We start from the raw sequence: 11745 nt of genomic DNA, 5'->3' as shown, positions 1-11745 counted from the left end.
TGATCTGATTGGGAGGAAAAAATGACATATAAAAACAAATCAACTTGTTGTAATACGTAACAAGGAACGTAGAGGCAACGCCGGGACTAGAGTGGGTGCGAAAGTCGCAGGCGCAACTGCGGAGGAGGAAATCAAGCCGGGTTCTCTCCCCAGACCTGTTCGAGGTTAACAAAGCGAAAACAAAGTTATTGAGTAAGTTACTCATTCGACACCCGCGCAGCCTCCTTCGCCCCGCTGCGCCTCTTCTCTCCCCCCGCCCAACTTTCATTTAAGCCGAAACCGCACCGAGCGTGTAGCGGTCTCGAGAAGCGCTGGCTCGTCTCCTCCAATAAGACGCGGCTATGCAAATAGCAAGCGCCTTATTTGGAAGCGCGCCCCGCCCCTTTTCCTAGTCCGCTCTCTCCCGCCGCTGTAACCCATTCATGGTGCGGGGAAACAGACGCGCTTTCGCCACCGCTTCGAGCGTCATCAGCGGCTCTTTAGCTGCTGCGTTTCGCCTCTTTCTTTCCCCATTGATCCCGGTTTTTTTTAATCCCCCACCCCCACCCCCGTGGATTAGGCAGCCGTCAATCCCCTCTCGTGACTTCGCCAAGCAGGTGATCCTTCAGAACAAGCTTTGGGGATGCCTTTCCGTCTCGGCCAGTGTTTATTAGAAATGATGGTCTCTCGCATCGGAAGAGGCTGATCGGAGCAACTTGACAGTTTTGTGTTTTTTTGCAAGAATCGAGAGCGGGGAAGAAACAGCCGCCACCACAACAACCGCAACACATACCCGAGTCGTCTGAACAAGGCTGAAGGCCGCGAACTTCCTTGGAATTTGTTGCATGTCCGCGTGTGCGTGATTCCCGTTGAAGTTTCCTCTGGCAACCGGAAGAGTCGGTTTTTTTTGCTTTGGGATAAACTTTCTTTTTTTCTGGTCTTAAATGTTTGGGATCCAAGATACCTTAGGAAGAGGACCCATCCTGAAAGACAAGGTGCTGGGATCGGAGATGGATCCCGTCCGGTCGTGGGTCCGGAATGTTGGGGTAGTGGACGCCAATGTAGCGGCGCAAAGGTAATGTCACCCGTCTCCCCTCTTTCTCCCCCTTCCCTGTCTGCATCCGTGTCATTAGGATCCGAGAGCTCTATGTTGTTTTCCGGGGTTTGTTCATTCATTTATTTGCTCTCCCGGTCCGCCAGCCACGCAGGGAACCGGTCCGGCTTCACCGGAGCGAGGTCATTTTTCTTGCCCAGCAAAGAACTTCCTGTTCGGTTCCCCCGGTCGACGAGGCGAGAGAAGCAGACCAGGGGACTTTTGTGCGGGCTTCTGTGCATCCCTAGAAAGTCCTTTCTGCAGCCTGGCCCCCTTTGCGTGTTTACTCAGAAGTCAGTCGCGTGGGATGTAAGCGGGGCTTCACTCCCAGTAAGCGCGCAAAACCTTGAATATATTCCTTGGAGTGGCTTCAAGGTCCGTGCAAACGCCGTCAGGATTCGGCAGTCTCCGCCAAAGTCGATGGCTGCAGATTTCTTAGTCCGAAACCCGGGAGCTCAGTAATCCTGTTCTCTGTTTTTCCCCTCCGGCCTCATTTCAAAGCCTCGATCTTCCACACTTTTACTTTGAAATAAGATGCAGGAAAGAAGAACCCGACTTCCTCGAGCCTGCATATCTGATAGCCCGATCCGCGGCACAAACTAATAGAGAGACAGTCCGAGAGGACACTTTCTAGGGAGTGAGTGGGACTTACTTCTGAGTAAACGTGGAAAAGGTCGAGCTGCAGATCTCTCAACTGTAGACAAACTTATTCGGGTGCAAGCCGATTCAGAGGCGAGCGATGATTGGTGAGGCTGGATCGGACCGGCTGTGCTGTGGCCACCTTGGCTTGGCAAGGAGCGCATTTCCGAGGCCGAGTGGGAACCCGGCAGCGGCCACCCATTCAGGAGAAGAGGGATCCGTTGGGCTCAATGGGGCTTCCTTCCAAGTCGCTGAACCCCGGGCGTTTGGGGATGGCCCCGTCCCAAGTGCGTTTGGTTCGAAAGCGAAGTTCCATGAAGGCAGCAGTTAGGCCAGGCTGAAAAGACAGAAGCATGGGCGGGCGGGCGGGGGGGGGGGGGCGAAAGGTCAGCCTCTGGGCCTACAAGAACCGGGTCCGGCCAAAGCCGGAGGATGTCACCGGAAGGCCCTTCGAGAAGTCGCCAGCCGTGCCAGAGCCGCAGCTGAAGCTGAAGCAGCCACCCCATCCCTAGGAGAGAGACGGCGACGGGAGGAGATGGGGTGGCCTCAACGTGCTTGACTCAGAAGTAAGCCCCGCTGAGGTCAATGGGAATTCCGGGCAAGGCGGGATGGCAGCCCTGGACCACGCCGAACGGATGTCGCCGGCGAAAGGCAGAGATCGCCGCCTGGTTCCGACCCGTTCCGGGGCCCAGAAGCGAAGGGGCGCCAGATGTTCTTCGCTGCCTGCTGCGGGAGTTTCGTTTCCCAGGCTGGGCGGCCGCGGGGCTGAGGGACAGCAACGCGGTGCTCAGCCTATTTCCTTCGTGGGACCTTCCCAGCGATTTCAGGAGACGGCGTTTTGGGCAGCAGATGCGCAGAGCCACGGGAAGGGCCGCGCTCTCCTGCCACGGCGCTCCCGCGAGCGACCCAACCGCCCTGCAAGCAGCCCCGGGGCGCCACACTGCGCTGCCTCGGTCGGGAGGTCTTGGCGATTTTGATGCCGCACTGAAGCGCTCGCTTACTCGCGAGGAAGCCTATCGGCCTCAGAGGGGGCTTCCTTCGGAGAACACACGGCTTGACCTGAGCGGTCTCACCTTCGCGAAGCTCCCTCCGGTTGGACATCTGCCTGCTCCCCTCCCTCCTTGCCACCCACTCACCCGAGACGGATCGGCTCTTCTCCTCGTGAGTGGTGGAAAATGTTCTGCTTCTGGACAGAGAGCGGATCCGAAAGCCCAAAAACATTCCCTTGGCCCGAAAAAGCCACGGGATCCGCTATTACTGGGGGAGGGCCCCCTCCGCCCCCCTCGATGATTCTAGCAGGACTTCCTTCCTGAAAAGAAACCAGCAGAGTTCCGGAGCTGAAACGACCCAAGGAAACCCCGGTGCCGTCCTGGGGCTGTCCCCCGACACCGCCCAACTAAAGTCCAAATGGAAGGAAACTATTGGGGAAAGGGGGGGGGGATGGAACATCAAACTTCCCATGGCTTGCTCAAGGCGCTCAAGAATGCCTGCTCAGAAGTAAATCCCACGAAACGCCTTAGATTTACTCTCCGGTAAGGATTGCAATCTCACTTGAATCAAAGCAGGATTTGGGGATCAGCAAGCAATCGAAGAGTTTTTTCTGCTTTTGGGAGGGTGGGATGTAGTGGAGCAACCCAGGAATTTAATGTGGAGCAACCCCTGGGAAACAACCGCATTTTAAAACGCATTGGTTTTAAACGCATTTATTGGGAAACTGATTCCGCTCCCCCGCCTCCCGTTGCTTCGATTCTGAAACGCGCTTTGAAGCCCAGCTTGCAACCTAAAACAGATCCACCAAAAACGTTCCCCCCACTAAATTCTCCGGGACTTACTTCTGGGTAAAAGATATGTCGGATAAGCCAGTATGGAGCCCTGAGCAGACCCCCAGCTTGTGCAAGTTTACTCAGAAGTAGGCCCCAATAACTCTGGTTGCGTCCATTCCCAAGGAAGTGGAGAACTACAGTCTTGACCCCCTGGAAATTCTAGTGCAGCAGGTTTGCAAAATAAAGCACACTGACGAGTTTAGTGGGACTTAGCCCGTGTCAAAAGTTAATAGTAATACAGACTGTTCTCAGTGGAGCTGAGTCCCCTTCCGCACGTGCAGAATAATGTACTTTCAATGCACTTTGCCGCTGGATTTTTCTGTGCGGAATAGCAAAGTCCACTTGCAAGCAATTGTGACAGTGGATTGAAGGTGCATTATTCTGCAAGTGTGGAAGAAGCCTGAGAGAGACTTACTTCAGAGTAAACTCATCGGAACTCGAGCTGTCAGACTTAAAAAGAAAAAAAAATAGCCGTGAAAGCTGCAAATCGGGCTTTGGAGTGAGACCCAAGGAATTCGGTCCAAGGCCCAGGGGCGGTTCTGTTTGCTTGCTGGTTTTTCAACGTTAAAGCCTCAAAACGGACCCGTACAATCCCGCTCCTAAGGCTTGGGGGTCCGTGGGGCTAATTCCTCTTGACTTTGGAGATCACTGGATTCCGTTGGCCCCGCTTCCGAAGGGGGGCTAGTCAAAGGGAAAGGGTCAGGCCCGTTAAGTGCGGCGGGATCCCCGCTGCAGCCTCGAGTCATGGCCACCCCCTTAGCCGCCCAACAGGGTGACCTGCTGCCCCAGCAGCGGAGGGGCTGGTTTCCAAATCCACGGGCTCTCCAGCACGGTCCGTGGCCCGAGTGCAAGGGGCGATCTCCGGGACTTGACTACGAAATCCACAAACTTTCTCAAGACCACTAAATTTGCGGGGCGGGGGGGGGGGGCTCTCTCCCAGCTTCACCTGCTTGGAATTGGGGAGAGCCGGGGTAGCGAGTTTGGCGTGGGGACAAGTGACCCCTTCCTCACATGCAGAATAATGCACTTTCAATGCACTTCCACAATTGTGTGCAAGTGGAGTTTGCTATTCTGCACAGCTGCAAAGTAGTTGAAAGTGGATTGAAAGTACATTATTCTGCATGTGCGGAAGGTGGCTTTTCGTGTAAATCCGAACTTTTTTGTTGTTGTCGTCTCTAAATGGGTCCAAAACCTTGCAGCTTCCGATGGCTGGGTTGGGCCTCCAAGATCTCTGGGTTGGGCCTCCAAGATCTGCGAGAAGTTCTCCAGCTGACGCTGGGGCAGGTTTACTCGGGGGTAAGTCCCGCGGATTTCTATGGGACTTGCAGCTTAAGCGAGTGTCGAAAGAGGATTCCGAAAGAGGACAAAACCTTGTCGTTTCAAGGGCAAAATAATAATAATAACTAAATAAAAAGACAAACGGGGCTGTGTTTGACACCTTGCCTAAAAGATCTCCCCTCCCCACCTCAAGAGTGTGTTCCGGTTTCGGATCTTGGAGGCTGCCTGGCCTTTCAGGTCGATCCTATAGTCCCAGGGAGGCTCGGGGTTGAGAAATAAGGCCAATATATGTGTGAGAGAAGGCGGGCAAGAGGGAGAAATTTGCAAAGGCCCCGTCCCAAAAATGGCTTCTTCTCACCCCAAGTCCCTCCGACTTAGTTATTGCTTAGTTAAGCGATGGTCCAGCTCAGCCCTCGAATGCAGGAGCTCCTGTGGCAGGCCTTTGGTGGGTCCCATGCAAGGGTCCCATCCACACACTTCGCTTGTTTTCTGTATTATTGGGATATAGGTAGGGGTTATGGAGGGACCCTTTGAGGGCCTCTTCTGAGGCGCCCCAGTTGCACGCCAGTGGTCAGAAGAAACCCCCCATAACCTCTACCTATCTCACAATAACAATTCGGCTGGCAGCGGCAGAGCGTGGCAGGGAAGGGATGTTCCGGCAGGTGAATCGTTCGCCAGGCGGGCAGCGGCAGCGGAGGCTTTCTCGGGTGTCTTGGGGGCGCCGCCTTGTCGGGTGGTCGGTTCATGCGGTCTCTGTTCTCTTTCTGTCCGCAGCGGCGTGGCTTTGTCGCGAGCCCACTTCGAGAAGCAGCCGCCCTCGAACCTGCGGAAGTCCAACTTCTTCCACTTCGTCCTGGCTCTCTACGACCGACAAGGGCAGCCGGTGGAAATTGAGCGGACGACCTTCGTGGACTTCGTGGAAAACGACAAAGTAAGGCTTGCGACGGCGGGGTCGTTTGATTTTCTTCCCCTCTGGCCTCTCCCCGTCTCCCCCCACGCTGCCTGCCTGCCTGCCTTTCGCCCAGATTCACAAGGCGATTGACTGAGCATGTCGCTGTCTGGGATGGGACCGGCTTCTGCGAAGAAGCGACTCGGGAGTAGGGAACGGTTCGCGAGCCATCAGCTGCTAAAGGTTCACCTTTCTCGGCGGATCACTGTCTGGAAAGCATCAGGAAACACCGGTTCCCTGGCAGAAGGACCTCCTGGGCCCTATGCTTTCGGGAGCGGGACAGTCCCACCGTGTTCCGTGGGTATATGACACAAGACAGTCCTATACAGAACCACTTTAGTCCAGGTCCCTGGAAATCACGGACTTTCGACTACAGTAGCGCTGCATAGGATCGCCCTGCGAATGGCCCAGTCGTTTTAGCCCAGAAGCCCCAGCCGTCTAAGAAGTCTGGCGAGAGCGCAATGAACACGGCGCTACGCCGGCGCTTCCAGTTCGTTTCGCTGGCCAGCCTGGGGCTTGACCGGGAGAACTGCCTGGCTAGCCCTGCCAGGAGGACCGGGAACTGCAGCTATTCGCGAGTCTTGTCAATTTCCTCCGGCAAAAGCAGTCTGTCTGGTCAATTCCACTCCCCACAAACTAGGACAGCGCTGGGTAGCTTGCAAGGATGCTCCGCGCGAACCGAGTTTTCTGTGTGAGGAGTCCCGTGGAGTTCCGAAGTCCTATTACTTCCCCATAAGTGACAATTCCCTTTCCCAGTAAGACTTGGTCGTATTTAATTTAGAGCGGCCCGGTACTCTTGGTGACTCGTTCCTGGTTCCCTTTCAACCTCACTACAGCCCTCTTTCCTTATAACTGTTGTACATGGAGGTTACATATACCGCAGCACAGCTTTTCCGGCTATGCAAAGGAGACCCTTCCTTCCTTCCTTCCTTCCTTCCTTCCTTCCTTCCTTCCTTCCTTCCTTCCTTCCTTCCTTCCTTCCTTCCTTCCTTCCTTCCTTCCTTCCTTCCTTCCTTCCTTCCTTCTGGAAATGCTGTCTGGACCTGATGTAGGGTGGGGGTGGACAGGCATGGGAGAAGGACCCAGAGGCTGGGAGAAATCAAATCAGAATGACATACTTTTAAAGATAAGATTATATCAGGCTCTATATCCAGCAGGAGGTATCTGAGGCAGCTGTTAATCTTTTACTGGCGTCTTGTCTTGATGTGCCCAAAACAGAAATGGATAGTAGTGCGGAGGGGTTTGCAGAGGGGTAGGGATCCATTCTCCCGCTGCAGCTAGTCATTCTCCCCATTTTATTGCCATAACAACCCTGTGAGAAATCACAAGGTTATTATGGGGACAGAATCCCAAGAATCACGTATGACTCCTGGAGCTCTTTGGAGGAAAAGCAACATATAAAATTCATTTTGGGGGAGAGGGGGAAAGAACCGAAAAGTTAGTGGATGGGATTGAAATGAAGGGTTCGATCCTCCTTGTTTCTCATGTCTTTGGAATTTCTTCACCAGGGAAAGCAAATACATTTCCCTTGTAATCATAAATGTAGTTATTTTAAAAGAAACGTTTCCGAAGCCCATTCCTTCAGCTGAAGTTTTGAGAAAAGTCACAGTTCTTTGGGAGTGCTCAAATCAAAGCGAAAACAGTGCTTGAAGACATCTATTTCCAACACGGCAGAAACAATTACTATGGCATAGGGAGATTCAAATTCTGTAAGCAATCTGGGTGAGGATGGATCTTGTTGTGAAAATAAAATCAGGAGGAGGAGGAGGAGATGGCTGTGGTGAATACTTTTGGAATAACAGTCGGGTTTAAAATGCAGCGAGCATGTGGGAGATCCTCAAGGAAACATGAGCAGGACTTTTTTTTTTCTCCAGCAGAAACAAGTGCACCATTTTCAGCTCCTGTTGTGAGCGCCCACAACAGAGTGTACTCTTACCTGGAACAAATTGGGGACTTTGTTCTCAATACCCTAGAAGCATTTATGGGAGTTGAGAGCAGAAGGAAGTCAACTGGTTCCTAGAAGAAAACAGAGAGAGAAATACACACTTCTTTTGAACAGAGAATCTGAGTTATATCCGGGTTTTAACTGGCAGACTGAGGCCCCTTTCGCATATGTGGAATAATGCATTTTCAATCCATTTTCACAATTGTTTGCAAGTGGATTTTGCTATTCTGCACAGTGAAATCCAGCTGAAAAGTGCATTGAAAGTGGATTGAAAGTGCATTATTCTGCAGGTGCGGAAGGGGCTCGAGTTTTGTGCAGGCAGACTCCCTGACCCTCTCCCTCCCTTTTCTCTTCAGGAACAAGGCAATGAGAAAACCAACAATGGCACCCACTACAAACTGCAGCTCCTTTATAGCAACGGTAAGTCAATTCTGCTACTCCAGGCATGAAAGCTCTACTCCCTTTTGACTCCAGTGAACAGGTTTGGCAGGTTTGGGGAGTGTTTCCAAAACCTCTCCAACCTGTTTGACCAACTGAAGCATATTGCCCACAACAAGGAAACCCTTACTTTGCTCAACCAGGGCAACACTCTTTCAGACTATTGGCTGTCTCTGGCTTGCATTTCCCTTTCCTTGTGGCGAATTGTGGGAAGAGAAAACTTTTGTCAGTCTGCTCATGGGAATCAAGAGAGCTAAGTGCCTATCCTTGGAAGCGCTCCAGGCAATCTTCAATTTCTGTAAGTTCCTATGGCAGCAATAGTGTACAAGGGGCCAGTATGTTAGGGGGGCACATGAAGTGAGATCAGTGTGTGAAAGGGCCAGGAATGGGTCTAGTGGATGGGGAAACAAATCAATTACAAGAGACTGATTCTCTGTCTCTCCCTGTTGCTTTCTGCATGCTCTCTGCAGGTGTCAGAACTGAACAAGATCTCTTTGTCAGACTCATTGACTCGGTCACAAAACAGGTAAGATGAGGCTGAATTCTGTTATCAACATCCATCCTGTTCCTTAGTTTCCTCATCTGGGTTTCTCAGTTCTGTTTTCTTCTAACTCAAAGCAGCATCCACCATATCTTCTAGTATCTGGAATATCTAAACCACTCCCAGTGGAGTCTTTTCATGCACACCCAGTGGCGTTCCTGCCTAGGGACAGGGGGTACCCTTTGTCCCTGGGCACCCCCCATTTGGTCACATGGGGGGCGCCAACATTTCAGGGTCGTTTGTGTGTTTTTTAATGTTTAAAGTGTTTTTTCACGTTCCGGCCTGCAGGGGGCGCATTTTTAAGGCTAGCAACACCAAAATTTCAGGGTACCATCCAGAGACTGCCCTGATAATACCACCCAAATTTCAGGATGCTTGGTTCAGGGGTAGCAGTTATGGACCCCCAAAGGAGCCCTGCCCCATCCCCATTGTTTTCAATGGGAGCTAACCTGAGATGGGGGCTACCCATTTGGGGGATCATAACTTTGGTCCTCCTGAACCTAACGTCACCAAACTTGGGTGGCATCGTAAGAATAGTTAACAGATGATACCCTGAAATTTTGGGGTCACTATCTTTAAAAATACATCCGTTCCAGGCACCCCAAGAAATTTGGCCAAGATTCTTTGTTTTGCAGTGACTTTGCTCCATTGTAGCCAATGGGGAATTTCTGAGTGTGTAGGCAGGCTGCACATTTTTGAAGATAGAGGCACCAGACTTTCAGGGTTGCTCCAGGAGGGCCTCCTGGTAATAAGCATCAAGGTTTGGAAACCTGTGCTTCTGGGGGTTCAATTTATATGGGCCCCCCAAAAGGCTTATTTTGTTTCCCAGAGCCTCTTGCATATGAAAGCCTGTGGCTGAGTTCTCTCAGCGAACTCTCTCAACTCCCCCCTCCCCACCCACTCCAGAAGAAAAAAGCTCACCAAGCTTGGATGCTATTACTCACCAAGGCCTCTTGGAGCCACCTTTTGGAAAGTCTGGCACCTCTATCTCTCAAAAAAAATGTGCAGCCTCAGAAATTCCCTCATTAGCTAAAATGGAGCAAAGCTCACAAAAAACAAAGAATCCCTTGGGCAAATTTCTTGGGGTGCATGGAAGTGGGTGGGGAGTTCTAAAGCTAGTAACACCAAAATTTCAGGGTATCATCTGTTAACTATTCTTATGATGCCACCCAAGTTTCAGCTTATGTCAGGGGGACAAAAGTTATGGTCCCTCAAAAGCCTGGGTAGCCCCCCATCTTATCCAGGTTAGCCTCCTATTGAAAGACAATGGGGATGGGGGCATTCCATTTAAAATCGTCCATAACTCTTTGCTGCCCCTGAACCAAACATCACCAAACTTCGAGTGGTAAATCATCAGGACAAGTCCCTGGCATGATGCCCTGAAATCATGGTTTTTGCTGTTAGCTTTAAAAATGCGCTCCCTCTGCATGCCGAAAAAAACACCAAAAAATAAGCTCCCCGGGGCAAAAGTTTTCCAAATACCTTTGCATTTCTCTGTGATTTGTTCATATTTAAGTAGTGATTTGCATAAATCGGACAATTTTTGTCCCGAATCGTGCCCAAATTCTGCCTTGTAGATTCCAGCCACAATCTAAGTTATTTGTTTCATCTGAATCTCCAAACCCTCAAAAGTGATGCTGTTTCAGGGAGAATTCACTTAAACAGCATCACTTTCTCAATTCTTGTTAGCTTAACGGGGGACCCTGTAGATTCTCCCTTTAAGGTGGATTTAAAAGAAGAATCTGAGCTCCCCAGTTTAAACACCATTGAAAGTGATGCTGTTTGGGGGTGGATTCCACTGGAGGTGTTTTGTGAGAGATGATGCTGACGTTTGTTTGGTAAATGTTTTGCTGGGGGTGATTTGTGAGAGATTTACATGCTTAATACCCACTTGCACTGGCTTGGAGTTGTTTCTCAGGCTAACAACCTACCTCATAGGGTTGTTGTGATTAGGAAATTAGGAAAAGAGTTGGTGGGGAGAGAGCCATGTATGTTTTGATGGGAGTGGGAGGTGTTTTGTGAGCTGGTACAAAAAATCATTGTTTGGTCATGGTGGAGGAGGGTGGCCGCCCATACTCCGGGCAGGGGGGGCGGGGCGTCAAACTCAGGTTTTGTCCCCGGGCACCAGTTTGCCTAGGAACGCCCCTGTGCACACCTTCCTGCTTTTCAGGAAAGGAACGCTGTATTAGCATAGCAATCTCCAGGCCTTATACAAATACAGTTAAAACTATAGGGGAGAATGAAAAAAAATATTCTCAAGACATTTTTCTCATGTCTTTTTAAATAGCCCATCGCATATGAAGGACAAAACAAGAATCCAGAAATGTGCAGAGTTCTACTTACTCATGAAGTCATGTGCAGGTAAGAACATGATTATGTTGACCTAGTGGATGATGATTTTGACCTCATAGATGTGATGTATTACTTACACAATGCAAGAGACAGGGAATGTTGCCTTTGCCCTAAGATAAAAAGTCAGAATCACTTTAAGGAAGAATTTTATAGGTGCTAGTTAAAAGTCCTCTTCAAATCCTCTCTGTTGCTATGGATGTGTAAAACAACAGGCACTTTAAAAAGCAGCTGGACAAAACATTTCGAGTGCCCTTGTATTGTGTGTATAAAATAAGACTGAAGATTTATGTATTCATTATTGAAACCACCAGTCTTGTTGCCACAGCTCTGAAGGATCAAAGTAGGATCCAAACCATTCTAGGGGTCTATGGGGGTGGGGGAGGGAATTGTGTGTGTGATCCAGTTCTGCAGTTCTTCAGGCAAGATCTGTTTTAAAATTGGAAAAGTGGAAGTGAAGTTGGAGTGTTTCTTCTGTTGACAGTATATAAATATTACTCAGAAATCAATAAGATCGCCACATTAAGTGGGGAAGCTCCATAAATGTTTTAGAGATTGTCTTAATAATAGTCTCTAATACATTTATGGAGTTTCTGCACTGGACAGTTTCCTCTCTTGTTATAGTAGCATGCTGAAATGAAATATTATGTGACATATTTCTCAGTTTCTTAAATGGTCAGGCCAAGTTGGAACCTATCTTTCTTGCCCCCC

General features: G+C 50.4%; 1 protein-coding gene across 2 annotated transcripts in view; it reads left to right on the top strand.

The window, feature by feature from the left end:
- The first annotated feature begins 397 nt into the window (after positions 1 to 397).
- The window catches only part of EBF2 (EBF transcription factor 2), a 258291-nt gene continuing 246943 nt past the window's right edge, over positions 398 to 11745 (top strand). The window contains exons 1-5 of one of the 2 annotated variants that reach the window (XM_048513586.1): positions 398 to 1054; positions 5587 to 5743; positions 8063 to 8126; positions 8615 to 8670; positions 10973 to 11046. In XM_048513586.1, coding sequence (XP_048369543.1) covers positions 924 to 1054; positions 5587 to 5743; positions 8063 to 8126; positions 8615 to 8670; positions 10973 to 11046 — 482 coding nt within the window. In that variant the 5' untranslated portion in view covers positions 398 to 923. Of the gene's footprint in view, positions 1055 to 3147; positions 3244 to 5586; positions 5744 to 8062; positions 8127 to 8614; positions 8671 to 10972; positions 11047 to 11745 lie in introns of those variants that run through there. The other variant, XM_048513587.1, reaches the window with a different exon arrangement.

Source organism: Sphaerodactylus townsendi, linkage group LG12 (assembly GCF_021028975.2).
Source record: "Sphaerodactylus townsendi isolate TG3544 linkage group LG12, MPM_Stown_v2.3, whole genome shotgun sequence".
Classification (NCBI taxonomy): domain Eukaryota; kingdom Metazoa; phylum Chordata; class Lepidosauria; order Squamata; family Sphaerodactylidae; genus Sphaerodactylus; species Sphaerodactylus townsendi.
This window is presented reverse-complemented; position numbering and strand designations above follow the sequence as displayed.